Source organism: Opisthocomus hoazin, chromosome 2, assembly GCF_030867145.1.
Source record: "Opisthocomus hoazin isolate bOpiHoa1 chromosome 2, bOpiHoa1.hap1, whole genome shotgun sequence".
NCBI lineage: Eukaryota > Metazoa > Chordata > Aves > Opisthocomiformes > Opisthocomidae > Opisthocomus > Opisthocomus hoazin.
In genome coordinates, this window is record NC_134415.1 from 71,488,481 (window position 1) to 71,514,442 (window position 25,962).

The window sequence follows — 25,962 nt, forward strand, 5'->3', positions numbered from 1 at the left end:
TTCTGAGAGACTTTGAGAAGCTTAAGGACTGGGCTGACAGAAGCCTTAGCACATACGAGCAGAAACGCTCAGCCCTGCACCTAAGGCAGAACAAGCCCTTCCACTGGTACCGGCTGGGAAGGAACGGGCTGGCTATCAACTTTGCCAAAAGGACCCGGGGTTGTGTGAAAGCCAAGTCCAGTATGAGCCAACAGCGCGCTCTCATCCCAAAGAGGACAAATCACACAGCAGCCTGCTTTAGGAGGAGTATGGCCAATAGACTGAGGAAAGTTACTGTCCTCCTTTGCTCCGTGTTGGGGAGGCCCTGGCTGGACACAGGGCCCAGACTGATGCTTCCACAGATCAAGATCGAGTATCTCCAGCAAAGGCTACCGAGACAGTCAGGATCTAAATCCCATCACCCTGAAGGAGAGGCTGAGGGACTCTGGGCCTCCCTTGCCTGTTGAAGAGCGTAAGGGGCCACGTAACAGCAGCCTATGGCTACTTGAAGGGAGTCTACAAATAAGACAGAGCTAAACTCTCCTCGGTCATGGTAGGCAACGCAACAAGAAACCACAGACAGAAGTGGCTCAGGAGGTCCAAAAAGGACCTTATGACACAAATTCTTTACTTGGAAGGCAGTTGACCTAGAGAAACTATGAAATTTTCTCTCTTGGGTGGTTTCAAGAGCTGTTGAGAGAGAACTGCACCGATGTGGCTGACTTCCAGTGCGGTGGCTGAACTGTGCAGCACCCAGAGGTCCCTTCCCCTTCCGACCAGCCCGTGACGGCTGGGCACAGATTTGAAGCTGCTGACTTTCCTGGTCCGTGATTCTTGTTTATTGTGGGCAGACAGCCTTAAAATGGTCATCGAAACATTGTCTGAGCTTTATTATTAATTGAGAAGCGTGTTTAAGTATACCCACGAGCAAAAATAAACATGCCCTGCCATCTGTCAGTACCTGGCAAACTGCAGATGTCGTTTTCTGAAAACAAAGTATTTCATAGAATCATAGAATGGTTTGGGTCAGAAGGGACCTTAAAGATCATCTGGTTCCAACCCCCCTGCCATGACCAAGGACACCTTCCACCAGACCTGCTTGCTCAGAGCTCCATCCAACCTGGTCTTGAACACTGCCAGGGAGGGGCAGCCACAGCTTCTCTGGGCAACCTGTTCCAGTGTTTCACCACCCTCATGGTGAAGAATTTCTTCCTAAGATCTAATCTAAATATGCCCTCTTTTAGTTTACAGCCATTCCCCCTTGTCCTATCACTACACACCCTTGTGAAATGTCCCTCTCCATCCTTCCTGTAGGCCCCTTCAGGCACTGGCAGGCTGCTGTAAGGTCTCCCCGCAGCCTTCTCTTCTCCAGGCTGAACAGCCCCAACTCCCTCAGCCTGTCCTCGTAGGAGAGGGGCTCCAGCCCTCTGATCATCTTCAGTTTCATCGCCACATTTAAACCGTTGCCTGCTATTTCCGCTGGCAATATGAAAATAGCAAAGAAATGCAGTGTGTTTTGAAAAGCCACCGACTGCAAAGCAGCTCAGCGCGTTACTTACTGAGCTTGCGAAAGTGACGGCAGCGCCGGCAGCCAGGCACCGGCACTCCCCAAGGCAATTTAAAACCGAGCGCGGCGGCCCCGGTAACCGCCCTCTCTTCTCTGAATAGCTACAGGCGCTCGCACTACTTACTGTTGTTGGGGTTTTTTGTTTAAAAAAAAAAAGTATGCTAAAGGTCACTGATACGATCAGTTTTGACCGCGGCTACGGGCTACCCCCGCCTGCGCGACTGCCTCCCTCCTCCCCCGGGAGAGGACACATCGGGCGGGCTGGGCTCGGCCCGGCGAGAGGAGGAGGAGGAGCAGCGGGCGGAGGCGATGGCGGCGGGGGCGAGCGGCGGCGGCGGGCTGCTGCCCTTCCTGCGGCTGCTGGGGCAGCTCAAGGCGAGCGCGGGGGCGGCGGGAGCGGGGCGGGGGAAGGGCCCGCCTCGGCGGGGCGGCGGGGGTCTGCCTGCGGCCTTCACCGGAGCGCGGCAGCGGCTGGTGGCGCCGGGGCCTGGCAGCGGGGCGGCCGGCGGAGAGCCGGGGCCTGCGGGCCGTGACCGCCGGCCCGCCGCGGCGCTTGCCAAGCGGGGACGGCCGGTGCTGGGGCTGCGGCAGGGGGGCGCCGGCGGAGGGCGGCAGTGGCGCGGCCCCTCGGCCTGAGCGCCCTGAAGGCCCGGGAGGCCCGAGCCGAGGAGGGCGCGGGGTGGTGGTGGTGGCGGCTGTGGTGGTGGTGGCGGCTCCGGTGGTGGTGGCGGCACTGGTGCTGTCGCGTTCTCCTCGGCTGTGAAGAGCAGCGCGGAGGCAGCCCGCCGGGCCGCAGCCCCGGGGGAGCCGGCTCCCCGGGACGGGCGCTTCCCGGAGCTGCAGAGCCCAGCGGGGCGCGGAGGGGCGGCGGGGCAGGGTTGCTGCCGGTGCCTCCGAAGCGAGGTCCACCAAAACCGGCGGAGGTTTTAACGCTTACCCTGCTGCGACGTTCTCCTGGCGCAGCGGGTGCCGCGGACGGGGTGGGTGTACAGGAACGTGGCGAGGCCGGAGAGCGTGTCCGATCACATGTACAGGATGGCGATGATGGCCCTGGTGACCGAGGACAAGAGCCTCAACAAGGACAGGTGAGACTGCTGCTGGTCACTGTGACCGCCTGTTAATGTTGTGGGAGAGCCGTGACCAAAACGCTTGGAACAGCCGTCGTCCTGAGGAAGAGCTTCTGAGACACACCGGAGGAGTTTGAAATCCTTTGCCCTCTTGCTTTGCCTCCATCCTTTGGACAGGGTGCTGTTTGCCTGGACAGCTGAAAGGGGCTGAAGGCTGCTACTGCTAAATTCCACGCGCTGAGGCAAGTCGCTAACGCAGGGGCTCTGAGCAGGCCTGCTCTCAAGCTGTAAGCAAGGTGAAGACACTCAGTTAAAACACAGCTTGAAGGAAAAAACAGCAAAGCCAGACACTGTGTGGATTTTGACAGATGTAGTTAGCACTCAGCAGCAGCAAGGAGCCTCAGAAATCGTGTAGCACGGAAGAGAAAGCATCATTAGTGTTGAATGAGTTGTCCAGTCTAGAGTGGGATCATGCTTGCTTTGTCCCTCCAGGAGCTGATGAAAATAGGGAAGGCTTTTTGGAGTGTTCTGCTGCAGACTGACCCAGTTGCAGAGCTGTGAGGGTCAGATTACGTGCTGAATTTGGGATGACTCCCATCAGATTACCTTCTACCTGTTGCAGCATTAGTGTGAAGTATACAATGTAGTTATCACAAAATCTCTGGAAGTCAAGCATGCAAAAGCTAAGTACATTATTTTTGAATGCTGTGCTCTTGTGCAAACTTTATTTGTAATTGAATCTACATTTATAAGCAGCAGTAGCTAGAAATCAGGGATTAAAATCATGTCTAGGTGGAAACTACTTTCCTTAGCACAGAAATGTAAAATGTTATGTAAAATAAATACCCCCCCCCCCAAACCTGTAAAAGATACAAAGGGGATAAATTATGCAGTATCTTCGCTTTCTGAATACAAAGATATAACTTAAAATGCTGAAAGCCTAATTATTCTGTCTTTGCTTCTTGTCAGATGCATACGATTAGCTTTGGTTCACGACATGGCCGAGTGCATTGTTGGAGATATTGCTCCTGCAGATAATGTCTCGAAAGAGGAGAAACACAGGAGAGAAGAGGTAGGAACATAAAGTGCAAAGCCACATCTCCGAATAGGCCACAACCGACCAAAGTTTTCAGCTCGTGATTTTTGTACTTGTGATGTCACCAAGTACAAAGTTAGGAAGGAGAACCTTTGACGTAATCTGCATGTTGGCCATTTGTTCCTGAACTAGCTGGATTTTTGGTAGCATGAAATAGTCACGCTGACCAGCCGTACCAAGAGGTGGGGAGCCGGGAGTGGGTGCACTGAGAGTTCGTGGCAGATTGTGTGGTGCCAGATCGTGTGGTTGTGACAGGAACTTTATTTAAGCTATTTGCCCAGGACTCTAGACACAGGTGCACACGTCCTGCGTCTCTGAGTGCAGTGTGCCGAGAGTTATTTTATTTTTGGCCTCGTGCATATCCAAACTGTTGGTTTGTCGTTTCTGGTTGGCTGCATTGTTTGAAGAAAATGTAAACCACTCCTCCAGCCACAGCTAGAGGGCAACGTGGTGCCTCAGAAACTTTTTAGAGGCTGCAGTTAGCGCTTCAAAGGGTGTAAAAAACCTCGGAGTGATTATTTCCTTACCCCCCCACCCCCCCCCCGTGTTTATCTGTTTAAAACTTGGGATTCAGGGGGCTGCGACTGACTCCAGGAGTAAGCTCTTTGCTAAGAAAGTGGAAATTGAAGATCAAAGGGGTATTCAGTGTTCTTGAACTACTGTCTTTACTGACTGCAGTTTTAGTATTTCTTTTTTTCGATGTACTTCCTAGTGTGTTCTTACACTAAACAAACAAACAAAAAAACTCTTTCCTGGAAGCCTCCAAAGGTTGTTTTGTCATGGGGGATCAGGCTTCAACTTTGCCTAGAGGGAATTCTCGGTTGTATTTAGGCAATGAAAAAGGTATTTTGATGCCTAAGTATGTTTCAGAAGTTTCTTGAAGTATTTGCAGCTCCTTCTGCTCCCATTTCACTCAGTGAGGACGTTGCTGCTGACTTTGTGGAAGGGAGGGTCAAGCATTAAATGTTTAGGCTGACTCTAAAGTACTTTGTTGTAAAAACACACTGAGAGTAATGGTTTCGTGAGGTAGCTTGAGCTGAATTATCAGCGTGCTGCTTCTGCTGCAGAGTTCTCTTTTTTCCCCTTTGCTCTACAGCTGACATTGAGCTGACTCTGAAGTCTGCTTGTGCAGTAAATTTAATCACGTAGTCTCACTAAGGCTAAGACCGCAGAAGATGAACTTTATTTAAAAAAAAAAAAAAGGTTGGGTTTTTTTTTCCTTTGGGGTTTTTTGGGTTATTTTTTTTTGCTGGGTAAGTCATTTTGCCCTGTTGACCTGGAAATCTGATGAGCTGCAGGGCTGGAAGGAGGTGGGAAGAAGTGAGACCTTCATGCTGCACTGGTGGGGAGCAGCTGATCCTCTTCAGCCGTACTGTGAAACTATACCCCGCACTTGAAGTGGAGAAACACTCATGACACAAAACCTTTGTCTTGCCTATGATATTGACTGTTTCGGAAGCAGCCCTTAGTGTCACTAGGAAAACAGCAGAAGTAGCCGAGCAATGAGACTGATGGGCTGCGAGAGCGTGAAGAGCAAGCAGAACAGTTCCTGCTTGTGGGTTATACCAGCAGTTTGATACTGCATTAGACCTTGTAGCAACATTTTTGTTGTTGAACAAATGGTATCTTGGTCTGGGAGCACTGTGTTTTATTGCTGCAGGGTGTTAAATGGATTTTTTTTCTGTTTTTCAAAATTGGAGATTTTTAAAGGCTTATGTTGTGTTGCCTGCCCGCCAGTCAGCGGCTGTTCTCAGCGCTGCTGGTGGAAATGTGCTAGTTGAGCGTTTGAGAGGGGGCGGTTGCTAGTCAGCACCAGGAGTTAGTATTTTGAAACTGCTTTTATGAACTGCATCCATAACCTCTTAAATTCAAATGTTCCCTCCACTAGTTAAATCTGAAAGGCAGAGCTGGCAATTGATGGCAATTCCCTGGCATTTGACTTGCCTGTTTTGCTCTGGGCTTCTTTTTGGACTCTTGGAGATACTGGATGCACTTTCAGGTTGCTTTTCTTTTGTTTTCTAGCAATTCACTTAAGCAGCTCCCAGAAAAGATCCTCCACTGAGTGGTCCTACTGCTTCTCTGGCAGATTTATGTACAGGTGCACTTTATAATAATAAGCTGTGTAGTGTATGTTGCTACAAACTTGGTAACACGTAGCTAATTCTTCAAAAAAGATAATAATAAAAATGTGCTTGCTCAAAAAATGGATAAATGGAGATGGCTTCTTTTTTTTCAGGCAGCTATGCAACAACTGACCCAGCTTCTATCAGAGGACCTCAGGAAAGAAATCTATGAACTCTGGGAAGTAAGCCTACATTCTTTCAATCCTTTGGTAAAATTCAGGGTAACCCATTGCCCTCTTCCTGTTTAACTATGAAACCGCGTCATCTCTGTATTTTGACCTCAGAAAAGGTAGATTCATTTGCTTGGGAGATACAGCCAACGGTATGAGTGAAGGTCACTTTGGAATCCATTTTGAAAAGAAACCCCAATCTTTGGTAGAATAACCAGCTTCTGCCTTTGGTCTCTCAAGAGTTTCAGATGAACCCGTCCAGGTCTTGTACAACTGAAGGAAGGTTTGTCCTCTACATCCAGCCCTATTGGACATAAATCCCTTTTTTGCTAGATAAGATTAGTCCTGTAGGACTTGTATTTTGCATATATTTTTTTCATTTGCCTTAGTCTTCTCTTAATGATTGCATGAGAGCTGGTTCAGTGTGCAGTTAGTTCTTCAGCATGCTAGGTTTTTATCATTCTCATTAACCATAATTTAACATATGCACACTTTTGATCATTTGTTCTTTGCTTCTGCCTTCAGGATGATTTATCTGCATTGAGTCTCCAATGCAGCAGTATGAGCGTAACCCACATATCAGCGAGCGTAACCTAAAAATCTGATATTCATATGCAGTCCTTCTAGTCTTATATTAAGTGAAACAGCTAGGTGCTTCTTAAGAAGGAAAAAAAACATGGCAGAAAGTAAGAAGCCTCTGATCACTTGGTGTGATACTCTGCTCTCAGCTAGCCAGAGGCATTTCCCTCTGATTTGTTTTTGTGAGTGAAGGATGTTATGGCCCAGAGCTGAACAGGGGCTGGAACAAGATCTGTTGACGCTGTTAGCAAGTCCTTCCTGCACTGCTCTGCCTTTGTCTTTGCCCCTTTTTCCCTTTCAGCCACACGAGGACTGTTTTTTGGACTGTAGTGTTGGTGGGCGCCCTGTAAGTGTACTGTAGGGGAGAAAGGGAGCAGAAAGCTGCCTCCAATGTATTCTCACTTTATAACTTAATCCAGAATACATTTGAAAAAAAAACATGACAGGAAACAAGTCAGCACTTTTCAGCTCCGTCCTGCCTTTTTATTTTCAAGAGCAAAAGCACAGGAGTAATTTTAAAAGACAGACTGCGGTGTTTGAGAGACCAGTTATGGTTTTTCCAAAGTGTACTGTTATTTCGCACTCTTAAACACCCGCAGGGAGGAAACAGTAAGTGTTTATTTCAGCACTGCTCACAGTTGCACGTATAATAGCTGACGTTTCTTGAGGTTACTGTGAGCTGAGGTATGAATAAGGTCTGGTGGGCTCTATGGCACAGAGAGGTTGTAACAGATTCATACTCCCAGTTAGCTGCTGGAGGTGGGACAGACCCTTACAAGCAGAAAGCTGTAGTTCCCCTTCCCTTGAAGTTCTCCTCTGTAATGCTGCCAAGAGTTTGTTCTCTTTGGTGGCCAAAAAAAAGAGTAGAAACAAATAGATTTAAGAAGATAAGAAGCAGTATTTAAACAATTTAAAGACGAGGCAAAGCTCAGATTGAAAGGAGGAAAAGAAGGTAAAACTTTCGAAATGAAATTGATTACTAAAATAATGATTAAAATGCAACTGGAAATCCAAAGTGTTGTTCAGATTCAGATAGAGTAGTATATGAATCAGTCATGGCTATCAAAATCTGTATTTCTGACTTTCAAAGGTAAAGCAATAAACATCAGCACAAACAGGCTGCTAAGAGTGTGACAGACGGGGAAATGACCGCCACAGGTATCTGAGCATCGCTCTGCTGGAATTACAGCCCAGGCCCTTGCCATTGCGGATGACGCCCGCAGCCAGCGTTGTCTTGTTAAGATGCAGAAGGAGATGCCATGTTCTTTGGTCAGTAGGAAAGACTCTCCAGGCTCTTGCGCTGCTCTCATCTGCGGGACGGCTGTGCGTGGCGGGCTGTGTGGCTCCCAGCGCATGGATGGGCCCGGTGTGTACTTCGGGCTCCGGTCTGATTGTTGGTGGCGTTGTTGATGAATAGGGTCAGGCCTTCCAAGGGTGTCAAGGTGACGGTGACCTGCACAGAAAGGAGTCTCTTTCTGCAGTTGGTTTTGGAAGTCAGGAGAGGACCAGCTGATGAGACATCAAATACAGTGCAGTAGATTTAGAAAAGAGAAAATGAAATGGCAGACTTGTCTGCAGCCATCACTGGAAGCAAATGACAGCGAAATTGTTCAAGTTGACCAGAAATGTGAATGACTCACAAATACGTACTGACAGTGGCTGGAGAGAGGCAAAAGGTAGCAGAGAGATTACAGGATTTAAACTCTGAAGGGGAGGAAACCCCTTACCAACTCCCCTACCTGTCTCCTAGGAGAGAAGTAAAGACATAACCAGCTCAGACAGATTAGACCAAAGAGATTAAGAAGGAGTGACAGGAGAAATGTAAAGAACGAGTCCTTATAAAAACAGCAAGTGGTGGAGAGAAGTGCACAATGGGTCTTAAAAATAGGTAATGGTAATGCATAGGCACACACACTGGTAATTCATAGCTTTAACCAGGCCTGAAAAGATCTTAGAAAGATCTTAAAGAAAATATTGTTAAATGGAACCTATTACTTAACTTGCATATCATGTAAGGTTGTCTCAATATCATCCCCGATTCAGTCAAAACACTTGGTATATTTTTAAGTTAAGAGTATGCAAAAGAATTGTGTTTGTAAGTCCTATTGCATTTCACAGAGATTTAGCACGTACTTATGGGGATTGTTCAATAGCAATCTTAAAAAAAGAGAGTGAAATGCGTAACTGAGTATTTATGGAGTGGTTTGTACTGATGAAGAAAATTCTAGATATATAAAAAGCTTCTGATACTCCATTTCAGAGCAATGCAATTTCTTTCTTTTCTTTGCAAATCTGTGCAGGAATATGAAAACCAGCGTACTGCAGAAGCCAAGTTTGTAAAACAGTTGGATCAGTGTGAGATGATACTGCAGGCATTTGAGTACGAAGAGTTGGAAAACACACCTGGCAGACTGCAGGATTTTTATGATTCAACTGCTGGTATGACATTTGGGCTTTTTTTTTCTTTCGTAAATGAAGTGCAATATATAAATTGCCTTTTTTTCTGATAGACATTCAGAGCAAGTGAGAACTAGTTATTTTACTCATTGCTCAAATACCCTAAATATTTGTGGGGAAACTTAGCAGACTGTGAACGTACCTTACGTTTATTTGTACGTGTTGAACCCGAATCTTATTTGCACCAAGTTTCTTTTACCTCGCTTTGGACATGCACAGAGAGGCCCAGCTGTCACTGCGCTTGCATGTTTTTAAGGATCTCCCTATACCATCAGAGGGGGTATAAAGGAGGCTTCGTTCTTCACCGCTGCCTTGACAGCAGCTTGTTTCTGCTTTGTTAGTGTTTCATGAGCTGGTGAAGCAGAATTTGCTATCCCTGCGCGAGCTGTGTGGTCTTGTGTGACCTGCCCAAGGTCCGTGTGAGAACCACCTCAGTGAAATGTTTTAGGTGCAGTTGTGTTAATTTTTATCCACTGCTTTTCATCCTTTCCAAAATAAACTGATAGTGGATAGGAAAACTAGGTAAAATAATAGTCTTTGTAATTTCAGCAAGAGAGTTGAACACCAGAAGAGGACTGTGACTCCAAGTCATCCTGTCCTGGGAAAAAACTAGGGACAGAGAACCTCAGGGAGAGGGCCAGCAGTCACCTGACCCAGTCCCTGACAAGTCCTATTTGTACTTTGGTGACTCCTCTGGGAAATAATAAGCTCTCTGCAAAATGCAGTAATTTGATTAGGGAAGAAGGAGAAAAAGTAGAGCATCAGCATAGCTGGAATACTTGATTCTATAACTGACATCTTTGCCTTCCTACTGGAACTCAGTAACTGAAACTAAAGCTAGCATCTCGGTAGAGCCCGGAGCGTATACCCTGCGGGCACCTGTAATTGGGATGGTTTCCTGCAGCAGGATACAGAGCATGGGATTGTCCTGGCCAGGGTACATCCTTTTTTCAGCTCTTAAGTGTCTTAGCAGAGCATGAAATATTTTTGTAAGTGTTTGGGGAAAAACAGCTGTAACTACTCTTCAGTTATTCCCTAGTTGGAGGAAATGGGAGTACTCTTTCTTAAAAGAACAACTTGGTGTTTATTTTGAGCCTAAAGCAACATCACTGCTAACCTTTCTCTGCCATCCTTTCACACGTAGGAAAATGAAAATTTTGAATTAACTTTCCCTTTTGTTTTGCAGGAAAGTTTGTTCACCCAGAAATACTCCAGCTTGTATCTCTGATTAACACAGAAAGGAATAAAAAAATAGCTGCTGCATCTCACCCACATGCCTGAGGTGTTCCTAAACTCTGTAGCTATAATAAATATTTTGTTTTACGTTCTGTGCATTGTTTTTCCTCCCATAACATCACTAATTCTGCCAGCAGCTTTTTTTCTGTGCATTCGCTGCTGAGAATCCCAGGACCGCTTAGACAGGAGCAGGTAGGATGGTTGCCTCCCAGATCAGCGGTGGTGTCAGTGACCAAATACTTAGAATTAGTTTGTCTGTTTTTTTTTCTCTTTTTTAATCAGCCTCTGATTGATGCAGTCTCCGTTACAAATAGATTCTCCACTGGGGAAATTCAAGTAAGTTTAAAATTTAGCTGATTGCGATCTAACCTGTTCGTGTAATGCACTGATTGGGACGGGTGGCCTTGCTCTGTGACTTCTGTGTGCGTGGATTCAAGTGCCGTCCGCATCAAATGGGCCAGTATCTGTTCACTGCGCCACACGGAAGCGAGACCAGCGAGCTCATTTCTCTAGAAGCTCTTGACAGAGCCAGACTTAGAGGTGAGATTTCTTCGACGTGCGTGAGCCTTAAGAACTGATGGTGAATGAAAATGATAATCTAATTAATGACGTTTTCTCAATATATTTATTTTTTCACACGGTTTTTTCCACTGCTCACGTGTGTTACCAGGGAGTGGCGCTGAGATTTCCGTAAGGTCGGTGTTCCTGAGCCCCGCTCGCCCCAGGCTGGCAGTTGTGCAGACTCTGGCACGGGTGACTGATAGTCACGGAACAGCTGAGGTTGGAGCTTGCGCAGTCTGGCGCAAACGGCTGTACGCCTGCGTAAAGCCGGCCGTCCCTTGTTCACGCTGTTACACGCTGGGACTGATTCTGCTGTAGATGGTGGTTTTTAGCAGAAGGAATATGCTAATGTAAAGGGACAGCGTGGTTGTCATCTAAAGCTGCAGTGGTGGTAAATGCCATAATGAAGCCAAGATCTGCACTTCTAACTGTTGCATCGCGTGTGCAGCTGGAGATGAGGACAATGTCACAATTACCAGATAATGAAAGCTTGCACCTGGAAAAATTACGCGGTAGAGGCCTGGGGCTAGCTTCCCTGTCTTCAGCCTCGCGTCCAATGAGGCAGCATAAAACTAAATTCAGCAGCCACCCCCTCTGGAGGCAGGAGGTGTAGCCGAGCACACGCCTCGGGCACCCCGGCTTGGAAGCGCCTGGGGCCCTGACCAGTGCTGCAGCCGAGGTGCGGAGTGCCTGGGAGCGGCTCTGCTGGGAGCGCCTGCCTCAGCGGCTGGCACAGCGCGCAGAACCCGCAGCGCGTGTTGGCCGCGGTGGGACGTGGGACCTCTGCCCGGCGTGGGAAGTCCCACGAGGCAGCAGCCCTTCGCGGAGCAATAGGACGCTGGTCAGTGCTCACTGGTGGCCAGCTGTCCGACCACAAGGGTGACGCGGAGTGGGGACGGCCCAGCTTTGTCCAGGGCCCATCGCAAAGAGTGGTTTTTACTCCCCTGAGGTGCGCACAAACCATAGTCTGTGTTAGTCTGTGCTGAATGCCAAGCGTGAGAGCTACAGATGCCTTGGAAGAGAACCGAGAACATTCTTCACAAACAAGAAAAGCGGCCTTACAGCGATGCTTGACAGAAACGCAGCGCAGGCGCTACCCCGGCAGGGACAGTTGGTTCCTCCAACGCAGCAGGAGCTTTACTGGCGGGCGATATGCCGTTCTGCGGGGAACCGAGCGCTGAACCCCCATCGGCAGCACCAGGGTGCAAGAAAGGTAAGCGCTACCCTCAGAGAGACATGGCTTGGGTGTCTGTTGGGTGGGGGGTAGTTTTGGTTAAAGAAATTGGCAGATACTTTGTGTAAAATTACATTCCGTTCTACTCACTGCAGGTGCAATGAGTATGGATTTTAATAGAAGCAGGAGTTGGCTGGAAAGAGCCGGGAGGAGGTGTGACTGGAAAGCACGAGCCATGGTGACGGGTTGATGGAAAGGTCAGCAAACTGCCTGATGCAGTACGGTGCACACTGTTCACGTGTCGGGAAGGGGGGGCCGTGCCCCGGACAGGCGACCTGCGAGGGGGAATCTCCTCTCCCACATCTGTCTCCTGATCTGGTCGTATCAGCACTGAGCCTACACATAGTGGCAGCTGCTGTGATGACAGTAACATCTCAGGATTTATATGGAAGAGAAGCTTCTCTGGCCAACCTACCTCCACAAAGTCATACTCACACAAACTTTTAAAATTATGCTCTTAATGAATTAAATAAAAAGTAATTTACTGCTTTCCCAGAAGCATTTTTCTATGTGTATATGTACATACATCCATAAATACTTAAATAAGGCCTAAATCAGTGTCCTGTAGAAGGTGCCAGTGCCTGGATTCCATCTTTTTATCTCTGTTTGGCTGCTGGCTCTGCTCAAAAGTAGGCCAACAGTTTTAGACCCAGATGGTGTTTTCTGCCATGCATTTCACTTTTACTGAACTTGGTTCAATTACTTTTCTCCTTTGAACCTCAAAATTTTCAAAACTTTGGCCACAGATTTCCATGGGGAATTTCAGGTGCACAAGGGACTGAGCAGCTTTTAGCAACTGTAGGAAGGGCAGATTATGTTGTTGCAGTTCACCTTGATACTCTGCTGTGACAGATCAAGGCTCAGAGATGCACAGTATTGCGAGTAAATACACAGAATTAAAAAGAAAACATCACAAAGTGTAAAAGAGTAAGAGAGAAATTTATTTTTAATATCAATAACTTCGTTTACACAAACTGAGGTGACCATTAATATCTTCACTTAGCGTCATGTTTATGCACAAAACCACAAAATAAGCTAACAGTCACAAGAAAACTGTACTAAAAAAAACTAATTAAATTTGCTTCCATGCTAAAAATCACACTAAAGAGGCATTTGATATAAATGGCCAAAGTTAACTTACGTCCAGTAGAACATTATGAAAGGACTTCCAACTTTGTGAAAACTGTAACAAGCCACACAGAAAAAAAAAATCACTTAAAGCCAAGTTTCATCGCAAGATTTTAAGCAGTCTGTAATGTCAAACTCACTAACACCGATTTGAAGCTTTGGCTTATGCTTAAAAAAACGCATCCATTTGGAAAGTAGCCAGGCTGTTTTCCATCTTGTTTACTGGTAAAGTTGTGCTTATCTCAGTCTGGTGAGCTGAGTAATGCAACATGCAGGCTGACACGTGCTCACTAGGCAGCAAGAGAGCGTCACAAGTGTGCTGCTCTTTTTTTAGAAAAAGTTAAAAGGATGCAAGAGAACATGCTGCAGCGAAGCCGAGATGATGGGCTCTTGGTGATTAAGCAGACACAATGCAGGTGGTGGAGTTATGTTCTGGAGTGAAACATAACAAAATTTGACACAAAAAGTGAAGTGCCTGCTCATCCTGTGTATTGTAAGACAGGAGGGTTCACGCCAGCAGCTCCGAGACGCGGACAGAAGGCCTGGGCTCTCTAACCTGTGGCTCGTCTTGAGCCAGTTGTTGAGTTTGCATTCTTTCACTTAAGGCTGTATCTTGACTGAGGCTCATAAATACACCTTCCCTTATTTTTGAGGGGAAGGTATGTAGGCAAAATTATTAAGTAGTTCCCTCTGCTCCACTTCCCTGTGTAATTAAGTTCCCCTGTCAAGTCTTATCGAACCACAGAGCGCAAACAATGGAACAGATTTTTAAACTGAAGCTTTTCCAGCTACAATGATCATCTTAAATCAGCAGCTGGGATCAGTTCAGTTTCTGTACCAGTAACTGGGTGTCTCTTCTTGTCCTCCTCAGCTCTGCTGACCAACAGGTGGAGGGCAATGCCAAACTGTACCAGTGAGAGAGAAAGAACTTTTTGTGACAGTAAGTGATTTAATTCTGTTAGGAAACAGATCATGTACAGACACTCCTGAGCAAAGGGCACCTGGTGTGGTGGGTAGACAGCTGGTACACGGACTGTTCCTGGCAGTAGCAATCTTTGCACAGCTCTGGATCCATCTGTCTGACGTGGCACTGAGAGGGGAGTTGGAAACCAACAGAGAGAAAGCAGTGGACTAAAAGAAATAAGGAACAGAGACTGGGGAGGTTGTTGGAGGGAAGTTATGTGAAAATGAAAACTATTTTCGTCACTTAACATAGAATTTAGAGCATTAGAAGTCAATTACTTGGTTTCTATGGTATTCAAAGTACCTGATGATAAAATGGCTCATCCAAAATTCAGAAAGGGAGAGGGGAAACGCACAAGGCCAGGGAGGCAATCTTCCAAAGCTGACAAAACCTTGTTGCACAAGTTGGGTGGCAAGGGACGTCTAAAAACCACTGGCCGGGCAAGTCTCTGCAGAGCGGCGCGTGAGGCTCAGGAGGGCCTGCGGTCTAACACTGGAGCTCCTCTTCGCTCTCGGGGAGGCGGGTGCCAGCGAGGGAGCTCTGAGCGCTGGCATGGGCGGTAGAGCTGAGAACTTCTTCAAAACTCCCCCCCGTGTGGCTTGTCCCACCAACCTTGGTCTGAAACAAGGCAAACAAAGAGAACTGCGAGTTCCTCTGCTCACGCTGTGGCAAGTCCTATTTGCATTCCACCCCACGGCCATGGAGGGCTGGGAACTGTTCAGGCAGAGAGCATGTCGGGTTGGGTTTTTCTTAGAACAAAAGCTCTAAAAACAGTCAGATAAAGCAACTGCTTTCCTCCCCCAATCTCTAAACTTCTAGGCTGCAATCATAAAATCTGCCAATGGCATTTATCATATGTTTAAAGGAACCAGGCTCTAAGTAGCTCACACTGGTTTCACTGTTTTTTTTCCAGTTCTACACAGGCTGGGTAAGAGATGGGTATTAAAATGAACTGGTTCGTTTGCTGAGTTAAGTGGCCCATCCGCCAGCAATGGTAACACAGCTGCTCTCAAAATTCATAAACCGTACTGGGATTGTGGACAGGAGAAGGACTATAGTAACTGAAGAACAAAACCAGCAGCTTGTCTCTCTTCAGGTACGCGTAGCTGTCTCAATACTGAGATATAAACTGCCCACAGCATTTTTGGGGGGTGGGGGAAGAGATACCAAATTACGTTAGTGAAACATATGACAGTGTGCTCACAGGTCATCCACTTTCAAAGTGCTTCATTTTAATGAATTTTTAAATAGAAGTATTAAACCAAAGCCCAGTATGACTAAATCTCTGACAGAGTTTTCCTAATGAAGACAGAGCTTTATCTAAAGATTTGGAAATGGTCAAGACCAAGTGAGGAAGAGACAAAGCTGTTTTGACTGCGTTCTCTTGGGAAGAGAACGTCCTTTTGTGGTTTGGCTTGCTGATATGCCTGCTCAAAGTTGATTCAAGCCTGAAAATAGGGCAAAACTTTTTGCTCCACCCTAGAACTGCAGCAGGACTTAAAGACAAACTGGTATGTTTCCAGCCTGCCAGCCACTGAATGCTTAGGAAGATTATTGTAATTAAATGAACTTTGTGTCCTAAGTTTCCAAAGGGTTATTAATCCTATGTAATCCTGCTTCACCAGCTAGCACAGGAGCTTGCCTAGCTTGAAAGTTCAATAAAATAAGGTAGTAGTAGGTTTGATATTTGCTCTGACAGTTTGAGTCACAGTTATTAGAAGTTCCCATCTCAAGAGGTAAAAATCAATATCCAGTCTAATGGGCTGTGCTGACTTTCAGAAAGTATCGGTCCGTCACTGATTTCTGCAAACAGAAATGCAAAAATTCAGTTATTGTTAAACACTGGTAGGCCCAAAACTTCCAGTGAAAAGACAGCCACTGTCTACTAAAGCTACTATTAAGTTTTTCTGGCAAAACTCATGACTTCTATTTACCAATTAAAATTATCAAAAGAACACTGATTCAGACTGATCAGAGTGACTGTGAAAGTAGATTATTCCTGCACTATTTCAAATGACTCAGATAAGGTGCATCTGAATTTGGACACCTCAAAATCAGAAACATTAATGCAGTTTCATTTTCTATTTGCTTTTCTGCCTACTCTTCCATCCAAAACCAAGAATCATCTACGTCACTCTAATGAATGTCTCTGGCCAATACCCCAGTATTCACACAAACATTTAATTCATCAGTGTTCTGATTTTCAGAAAAGTTGAAGAGTGTTGGGCACCCAGATGCTGTCGATTTCCAGCGAAAGCTGAACTAATACTCTCTCCTAAGAAAGCTGCAACCCAAAGTCTGAACTCCAAGAGCACACAAAATCTAATTTGAAATTTGACTTCTAAATGTATGAAATCTAAATGTCAGCTCTGGCTGACTACAGAACATTGCAGGACCACTGATGATCTGTAGCTAATACGGGGCGGGAGGGAGATGATAATGCTACTGCTGTTCTTTTCTTTTGTCAGAAGTCCCTCTGGCAAGTTCTCCACTTTTTCAGACCACAACAGGATCCTCAATTTGAAGGCATAGCCCATGATTTCTCCCCCAACCCCTGCCTCCTGGTCTTCCTAGTCTTGCGAGCCTTGAAACAGAGGCAGGCAAAAGGAACAACGGTGCTGAGATATTCCCAGTTGTCCACAGCGTACACTGGTGGCACCCTAGATCCATGACTCCACCTTCCTTTCTCCATTTGTACAAAGAAATGAAAGAAGGAGAATACAGACAAAATATTTCAGAAAATGTCAGGGTCTTTGCCAGTAAAGATGGACAATGAAGGTTTCACAGGATGTGGAAGACAACTTCAGACTCAAGACTTTTTGTTTCATCCTGGTTAACTAAAGAGTCCTTAAAGGATGATCTAAGAGCACCCTGACCACACGACAGGCTAAGAGCTGGCATGACAAATAGTCTCCTCTAGAAGAATGCCTTTCTTTAATCAGCGAAATAACATCAGGCTCCTTAAGCAGATCACTGTGAGAAGAAATGGTCTTCAGAGATGTGCAGTTTGAATTGACTTTTCCTCTTGCTGAATGACACAGAGGTGACCAGAAACAGACACCCCAACCCTGATGCAGAAAGGACATCACTAGGACAACACTCACATTTGTCCTTTAGCCCTCAAAGAAAGGCAAGCTGTCCCCCTCAAAGGATGGCCGTAAGTGTAGGAGGAATGGATCTGTGGAGTCTAGTCTACAAGCAAACTTGGGACATACAAGTCCTACGGAAAGCCCTAAGGGTAGGTTTAGTGACTGAATGATTAAATGGGTACAAGAAGTGCCGCACGTCTCCTGTGTAGTTTCTTCTAACTTGTCAGTGGTGAAAAATGGAAAAAAAAAGTCCACCTCAGATGTTCCAATGAGCTGCATCCCTTATCTAAATGGGCAGAAGCAGCATAAAGAGATAAGCAAGTGATACAGCTGACTGCAACAGACAGGAATTCATAGAATCATTAAGGTGGGAAAAGACCTCTAAGATCATCGAGTCCAACCATCCACCCAACAACACCATGCCTACTAAACTATGTCCCGAAGTGCCACATCTACTCATTTTTAAAATATCTCCACGGATGGGGGACTCAACCACCTCCCTGGAGAGCCTGTTCCAATGCCTGACCACTCTTTCAGTAAAGAAATTTTTCCTAATATCTAAACTAAACCTCCCCTGATGCAATTTGAGGCCATTGCCGCTTGTCCTACCACTAGTTACCTGGGAGAAAGGACCAACACCTGCCTCACTACAACCTCCTTTCAGGTAGTTGTAGAGAGCAATAAGGTTCCCCCTCAGCCTCCTCTTGTCCAGACTAACAGCCCCAGCACCCCACTGCATGAATGATTTCTCCTACAGTGAGGTCGAGCAATGAAAACCATTTGCAGTGAAGGTGAAAAGAATCAACAAGAAGGTGTATACAGGCACTGAGCTGGGGCTCTGTGTTCTGTTCTAGCTCCTTGGGATGCTCCTAGACTTCCCTGGGATGCTGCTTCCCACCTGTGAAACTATGATGGTGTAATGGAGATGTTACCCTGCCCTGTTATAACCTAAATTTGTCAGGACAGCCTAAATAAATGTGAACATTTAAAAGGTGAAAATGATAGAGCAACTGTGCATTCTTTGATGAACATGTGTCTTTAGAAACATAAAAATAAACCAAGCTCTCTGCTGCTTACTTTCCTCAGACACCGACTGGAAAATTTTATCTGCTGTACATTTTCACAGTGGTGTGGAAAAGACAGACCTTCCCTGTGCACCTGCTGCTTCAGTTCTAGCTCTAATTTGCATTTTCTGTAACAGGGAATGTCCTTCTGTCCCACATGGAAGGCTTTTTCTTGCCTTTTCAATGCTTTAGAAGTCGTAATGCCCTTTGACATTAATCTAGTATTTTCAGTTCTCCCTAAAATGAAAGGTGATCAATTTGGCCCTTGTCACTGACAGACTGTACTTGGAATGTGTTGGAATCTTTCTATCAGTGCAAAGTAAAATGCTATTTTATGAGCACACTTGACTTTATCTGATGAATACAAGCCATTAGGAGACAAACCCTCTTGTTCCCCCCTTGAATGTGCCTGCAGCAAATGTGCTCACTGCAGATTTGCCATGCTCTGTCCTGCCGAGTAAGAGCCTTAACAAGTGCTAGTAGTGGTAATTGGTAACTGCCATCATCAGATCTTCCCGTCCCACAGCAAACATGTCAATATAGTTTTGAAATTTTAAATACAGACAAAACATTGAAATTTGAGAGGAAACATACCTGCATTAAACAAAGTGCTAAGAGACACAGAGGTAGCGTGAATAACACCCGCGTTACACGACAGCTCCCACCAGCTGAGTAAGGGGCACTTGGTGGGAACATCTCTAGTACGCTCAGGGATGGAAGTTCTCTCTGCAATGCGCACAACTGCATCTGTCTGGCAGGGCACATCACAAAGCTCACAAGGCCACGCTGCTTTCAAAAGCTGACCCTGCATCTGCATGTGGCTCTGCCTTCAAGAGCATGATCAGCAGTGGTCACACCTTCAGAGTTGTCTCTGCTTACCATTTGAGCACGGCCGTATTGTTGGCATTTCTGAGACCATTTGTTTACTTTGGCAGACAACAGAAGTAATTTCTTAGTAACAAAGCAAAGAAAGACTATGCGTCTTCATATTGACTTCATTCTCCATTAGTGCTCTTGCAGTTCTGTGAAATTCTTGATGGAACAGCAAATTCACTGTTCTCCTCTACAAATGACAGGGACAACAAAGCTGTCACACTTTAACTCGCACAGCCATGTAACTCTGCCTCTAACCTTTACCTTAAGGCTTGTGACAGTGGTCTCAACCTTCTCCTCAAACGATTTGAAAGTTGGAGAATTTCTAGGAGAAAAAAGAAAGTTGATGGGAAGAAAAGTCAGTTGCAAGCACAATGGGTAACTCCACAATTTAATCAGTTTTTACCAGGCAACAATGCTAGGACAGAAAGAAGGCTGGTTGGCAGCACAGGGCTGTAGACTGATAGGGTATGAACAGCCACTTGTGCTCTGTCAGTCAAATCCAATTAGGGGAAGCTGATGAGTATTTATTAGCTACAAATTTGCAAAAGCAGAACCTGCCTAGTAATTCAAACCAAACAATGACTGTCCTGCCTGCCCTCTGATACATTTATCATGTTCTCAGAAGAACAACCAGAGAATGCTGGCTGTAGTGCTGCATTTCTATGGTTTTATCCATTTGTGGTGTTGCTGTAATGAAATTAACATTTTTTTCAGCTGATGAGCAAGTTCATAATCTACACAATTAATAAGATGACACTTTAATGCCCCGAGGCTAGGATGAAGGAGATCAGAACTACACAGAAGTGGGTCCCAACTGCCTTTGAGGAATTCTGACCGCTCACTCCATGATTTTGTGACTGCACGTGTATCCTGCTGCTGTCAAAGACTTTCGGGAGACTGTTCCCTAGGGTGCCCCTCTGACAAAGCTAAGCTTTTCTCTGCCTTTCATTCCCCATAGAACAGAACACAACACTGTTTTGGGGAAAACTGAGAGTTGAACATATCTCAAAAAAATAATAGTAATAATAAAGCAACAGCTATGGTATTCCTTCTTAAAGCAAATCACATATTTGGTTTGCTGGCTTGCCTGACAACCTTGTTTATTTCTTTCTTCCTCCAAGACTTGAACCATAGCTTTTCCCTCGTTTTAAATGCATTGAATCTTTTACATTTCTTCCTGCAAACAGAACATGCTGACCACAACTAGTATCTGCTATGTAATATTATGAATACAATGCATATGCTGTTCTAAAGTGAGAGTATGGATCCCCACAGAGATCTGTACCCAAGCTGCCCCTCCGTTGCTTAGGTGGATGTCTCTTCTCCCCTTTTCACAGCAGCTTCCCCACTGCTGATAATCCTTGTCCCACGCAGCAAGACATGCTAGGAGCAGACAAGCTGGAGCGAGTACAAAAGCCTGTCTCCTCCTCCAGCAGTACAGCCAGCACAAGGGACTTCGGCACATCTACAGCGGGTAAAGGGGACCTTCTTATGGTTCTCTGCTCCTTGCTTGGCAATGGAGAGCTCAATTATAGCATACTTTGTGATTCGTTGTTCGTGAAGGCTCTGCAGCTCAGAAACTGGTGTCCGGCAGGGTTCCTCTGTTACTTCCGACAGGATCTCTTTAAGCCCAGTGCAGTATAATGAAGCAGTTACTTAATCGACTGTTTAGTTCTTCTGCCTTTCTTCTTTCCCCACTCGTCTGTTGTGGTACATCCAGCAAGAGATTACAGAAACTTCTGCCACGGAAAGCACAGGGTACCTCCTAACCACATGGCCCATGGGATGCACTAAAACCACCACATCCGTTTGTTCCCACATGAAATAAAGCATAACAGCGATCTTTAACCGTAACGGAGGGTACCCTCACAGTGGAACAACGAGGCAGAACCCCTTTACCCTGGCAGGTGCCCATGCCCCTGAGTCAGCCATGGGGAAAGGCAAACACATGCAGGAGCCTCCGCTTCATTTCGCAAAGCGATGAAGCCAATGGCTGCTAAAACTTTATGGTGTTCCAGTTCATCCTCTTCCCCCATTCTGGGAACTTATAAGGAGTATGATGATGGCCTCTATTTCTGCACGTAACATTTGCATCATATCCCTCATCAGGCTAAGTTAAACTGACCCTAATTTAAGGAAAGGGCAAACAGAAGCCAGTTGGAAAAATAATGCAGATTTACTTTTGGTTTCTATTAAATAGGTGACAAACTTTTCATAGGCAAGGAGGGTCAAAAGGGGAGAGAAATTGAGTTGCAGGACTTACATTTGACTCATAGGTCACACTGGTGAATGCTTGCCTTAAACTATCCACCGGCTGCAGTTGAATGAATTAGCATCCACCATATTGTTAGGAGATTTGTTTTCCCCACGTGCTTGGCAGAGAGTGGGGATATTCACATATTTAAAGGCTAAGGGGGGTAAAAAGAAAGCTGGATCCTAATTTTATTGAAAACAGCTGGCGCTTTACTTGAACAGGCATCAATATTTGGCTGCGGTCAAGTAAAGCGTGATTATAGCCATTAAAATATGAAAGCACTCATAAAATCCCTCCATAGGAGCATGAGCCAAAGCCTGCTGGATTGGAAAGCATCTCTGATGTTAATGGGCTTTGGATGATGTTCTAGAGACAGCAAAACAACTGAATTTCAGATTCAGTAATACAAACCTGATAACAATCAACTACCCAAATTCATCTCAGAACTGCTTCATTTACTCAAAGGCTTGTACAAGAGATTGCACAGTTAATACAATCAAAAGGAAAAAAGCCCACAGATGGCCTGTCCTGCAGCCCTTATCTACATGAATAACCTTAACTGATTGAAGTGGGGCTATTCATCCAACTAAAAACTGCAGGATCAGGATCAAAGTATGCAAATCCCCCCTCATTACACTGCTGAACATCACCATAGCAAGTAGAACATGGGTAGCGTATTACCTCATTGCAGGCATGCTTATGGAATGGCGAATAGAGTAACTGTGGGACGAAAGCAAAAGATAAGGAAAAAAAGCTGTAAAATCCACTTTGCGACATGAGTACAACATATAATTTTTTACTTAACTTTGAAAATATATATATACATATTTTCAAGAGTGCTGGTACTCTTCCTCTCCTGATGGCCACCGCTTGTCAAACTCACCTGTGAATGCCAGCTCACTTTCAGCACTGACCACCACATTCTCCCGTCCACTGACCAGCAATTTAACAGGGCTCAAAAGAATGGTGCAAAGCGGTTCCTGGCAATATCCATTTAAATGATGCAGGCCCCTGATATCTACAGAGACGCACAGCACGTGACGGAGGAACAGAGAGCTACCGCCATGTCCCGCAACGGCAGGCGATCAGCTCCGTGCTGGGCGAGCGCAGCACGCCTCAGGTTTGTGAACATAAACAGGGCTGGCCCAGGGCAGCAGCCGAGCAGGCAATCGCCTGCCTCTGTTGTGTGCACAACGTACACAGTCTGAACAGCCAGTGCCAGCCCCCAGTTTGCCCAGGGTCCTGCACAGCAGGCTACCTGAACATGAGGTTTCTTCAACCAGTGAGGCAACTCTCTCTGCTGCAGCAGTTGCTTTGCCATCCCCATCTCTCTAGGACGCTTCACCTCCTCCTTTCCACCTCAACCTTACCAAGGGTAGAAAGCTGTTCTCTGCAGCTCTCGTCCAGCTCTCCTTGCCACACCTCCCTCCTCAGACTTCCAGCAGCAAGAGCGTCGGCAGGTTGGCAAGCAGAGGATGGAGCCTCTGCATCACTCAAAAATCCCCAAATCGTCTTGCACACCTTTAACCCTGCCCATGGCCGCCTGCTCCAGCTGCTCAGCTGGCATTAGCCACATTCTCCCTCCTGAGCCACCAACGCCAACTCTGCTATCACAGCATCACCTGCTCCCTGCTGCTGGGAAGCATCAAGCCGGATCAGAGTATGAATCTTTGTTTGAAGTGCAAGAACTCTTGTAAGTGCATTTTGATGTGAACATTATTAGTGAGTTGTGCACTGCAAGAGTACGTATTGTTTCGAAAAATGAGGCATGGCTACTTTCAGTGTTGACTGACAGCTGCAGCCTGGGCTGATTAAGAACAGCCAGAGCTTTACTTTAAGGGACACCAACATTTGGCTACAATGAAGCAAAGCATTATTATAGCATTAAAAAAATGAAAGCTCTTGTATAAACAGCACGTGTTGTTCTAAACTGCACAAATTCAGAGCAGAACTGTGTCCATATACACACAAAAGATTTTTTTTTTCCCAGATTAAAGATTCAGAAATGGGGGGGGGAGGGGGGAGGAAAGAGATTTTTGGCAAGCAGGTGGGACAGAGAGACCTTACACGAACTATTTGCTGTTGTAAATATTTTAAGGCTTCTGCTAAGCTCAGACAGCCAAGAACTGACAGCAGACAATACAAATATTTCATGTTCAATTTTTCACATCATATTTAAGACTTAGGGAAGATTAGCCCAAACATTTCACAAGTGCAGCTGATCTTTAACAATTCTAGTTAAATTAAACAAGCATGCTTGCCTTTTTAGTCTTGTAACACATGACAAATAGGCAAAAACAAGAATCTGGAAGTATTTCAGCAGAGACTGCTCCTCTTCTAACAGCAAAACATTCCAAATACGAAGGTCTAAGTAAGAAGATTACATTGTGCCAAATTAACCTCACACAGCTGAGAGATGGCATGTGACAGACAATCTCAATACTCAGTGCACATTTCACTGAGTTCATCTTTTAATTTCTTTATGAGGTAAGGATGCAAGTTATAGGGACAGCGACAACATCTTCTTTTACTAGAAGCCTAAAACATTAAGCTTTTTTAAAGACACACACATCTGTGATGGTGGTCAGTGCAGAGGCAGAGAACAGAGATCACAGAATCAGAGAACGATAGAGGTTGGAAGGGAACTCTGTGGATCACCCAGTCCAACCCCCCAGCCAAAGCAGGGTCACCTCGAGCAGGCTGCACAGGACCTCATCCAGGCGGGGTTTGAGTACCTCCAGAGAAGGAGATATTCTGATCCTCCAGATCCTTCCTGACAAAGGTTGCTAAACTTTACGCTTTGGTTTCATGTCAGAGTGAGATAGGAAGGTCAATCTATGCCCCATTTTGAAGTTTTCTCAGTGAAGTAAGAGTCCATGTTAAGATTATTTAGCTGAACACAAAAATTGTTCTTCAGCTGTCCTGTGCACTGGCGATGCTACCAGGCCAGGGGGACAGTAGGGGATTCGAGGCTGCTCAGCCCCTCTGCTGGGTAAACTGACATAAAGCCAGAATGCTTACAGAGACATTCAGCACACATAAAATTGTTTTATAATTCACGATATACAGAAGTGCTTTACATCATCAATAAATTCAAGCTCTAAATATAAAGAACCCTTTTTAAACCACGTTAAGAACTTGGCTTACTATTGGAAATATCCTCAAGACTCAAGACTTTTTGAAAGAGTAACCATGTACACCTATGACTAATACACTGTTGCTTTATCGAAGAGGAGGTAATTAAATTCTTTATACAATCTTTATAAAACTCTGCAGGCTGAACAGAATTTTCAGTGTGTGTTTTCTCTTTATGTTCCAACCTGTGACAGAAAAAGATTAAGAGAATGGGATTACATATAAACAGGTTTTCCCCAAGAGCAACATCTTTTGAATGTGTTCGTTATTTGAATTTGAGATTAATCAACTCAAGAGCAAGGCAAACACTTAGTCTAGTCGTTTCCTCATTATACTCACCATGCTGTAAAAATGAGGCATTACAGTTTAAGTAGCATATGTTTTTATCATATGTAATGATGCTGAAAGGAAAGAGGTTACTGCATTATATTCCATAGAACAAATCCTGTCAAATACAGAAGCTGCATTCAAGGATAGTAATGTGTCTTACCCAATTGAATGCGATCTGTGGTGGATGCACAAGGAAAGAAAAGCAAGAGTTAAAAGTATTATGAAAATGTACAAAAATATACATACATATCTGTAGCATGTCAAATTGCCCAAGAAGAAAAATAAAATCATTTGTATTCAAATCTGGATGCTGAAATTCACACTAGAACATGGACCAGTTGAGATTCCTTCAAAGCAAAAATTTGCACACATTCCTTCATTACATGGTCACCTATTCTGTGAACAACAAAGAATGGAAGTTATGTCTGCTAAACTTTGTGTTCTCTTCATTAGATCAGATTTAAACAATGCTAACTGGTTTCCCTCCCCAAATCCTACCTTAATCTCATTAAAGAGAAAGTATAGGCAAACTGGAATTGTGCATGTACATCAGCAGCAAATGTCTTTTTTCTCCTCTGGATTTCTTAATCATCTCTCAGGGGGCTTTTAATTCCTAAAATGACATTTTCCAAAATACTTTTTCCTTATTGAAAACAATACTGTAAACACTTTGACACTGTTTTCCAGCTCACAAGAAGCTTAATTAAGGCAACAGAACTGGGAGAGGCACAGTGATACACAGTATTAAAAGGATGTTATTAAGATTCCAAAGTCGAGAAACGATGAGGCAGAGAGCCTCTCCTTCATCTGTGTGTTACTGATGTAGTCTTTAATTACAGACCACTTCAAGGGAACACCTGCCTCATGCAGGGAGCCAGACAGACGGTGCACACTTAATGAACACCCCTTCAATACTTGTTTTTCACATCCTTTTCCAATGTGTGGCATGATGCATTATTTATTGCACAATATTCACATCTTGCTCTGAAGAAAAGCATTGATTTCTTCAGTGTTATTTACAGGGCTCATCATCATGTATTATTGGTGCTCCCC

At 45.3% G+C, this 25,962-nt stretch overlaps 2 protein-coding genes across 3 annotated transcripts in view; one reads left to right on the forward strand and one right to left on the reverse strand.

Annotated features, from left to right (window-relative positions):
* The first annotated feature begins 1,754 nt into the window (after positions 1-1,754).
* HDDC2 (HD domain containing 2) lies at positions 1,755-10,366 on the forward strand. The gene is made up of 6 exons (XM_075414116.1): positions 1,755-1,921; positions 2,510-2,631; positions 3,583-3,685; positions 5,946-6,014; positions 8,882-9,020; positions 10,225-10,366. The coding sequence occupies exons 1-6, from the start codon at positions 1,856-1,858 to the stop codon at positions 10,317-10,319; spliced, it is 594 nt and encodes a 197-aa protein (XP_075270231.1). The 5' UTR covers positions 1,755-1,855; the 3' UTR covers positions 10,320-10,366.
* Positions 10,367-12,989: 2,623 nt separating this feature from the next.
* TPD52L1 (TPD52 like 1) overlaps positions 12,990-25,962 on the reverse strand; it is a 59,340-nt gene continuing 46,367 nt past the window's right edge. The window contains exons 5-8 of one of the 2 annotated variants that reach the window (XM_075414114.1): positions 25,070-25,084; positions 22,126-22,164; positions 19,452-19,512; positions 12,990-14,779 (exon numbers count right to left, since the gene is read on the reverse strand). In XM_075414114.1, coding sequence (XP_075270229.1) covers positions 14,648-14,779; positions 19,452-19,512; positions 22,126-22,164; positions 25,070-25,084 — 247 coding nt within the window. In that variant the 3' untranslated portion in view covers positions 12,990-14,647. The remainder of the gene's footprint in view (positions 14,780-19,451; positions 19,513-22,125; positions 22,165-25,069; positions 25,085-25,962) is intronic. The other variant, XM_075414115.1, reaches the window with a different exon arrangement.

What these genes read in the sequence shown, in the direction of transcription:
- HDDC2 (XM_075414116.1), top strand. Translation starts at nt 1,856, where the DNA reads ATGGCGGCGGGGGCGAGCGGCGGCGGCGGGCTGCTGCCCTTCCTGCGG. An exon ending in GGCTGCTGGGGCAGCTCAAG is followed by an intron (nt 1,922 to 2,509) that starts GCGAGCGCGGGG and finishes CTCCTGGCGCAG; the next exon opens with CGGGTGCCGCGGACGGGGTG. An exon ending in AGAAACACAGGAGAGAAGAG is followed by an intron (nt 3,686 to 5,945) that starts GTAGGAACATAA and finishes CTTTTTTTTCAG; the next exon opens with GCAGCTATGCAACAACTGAC.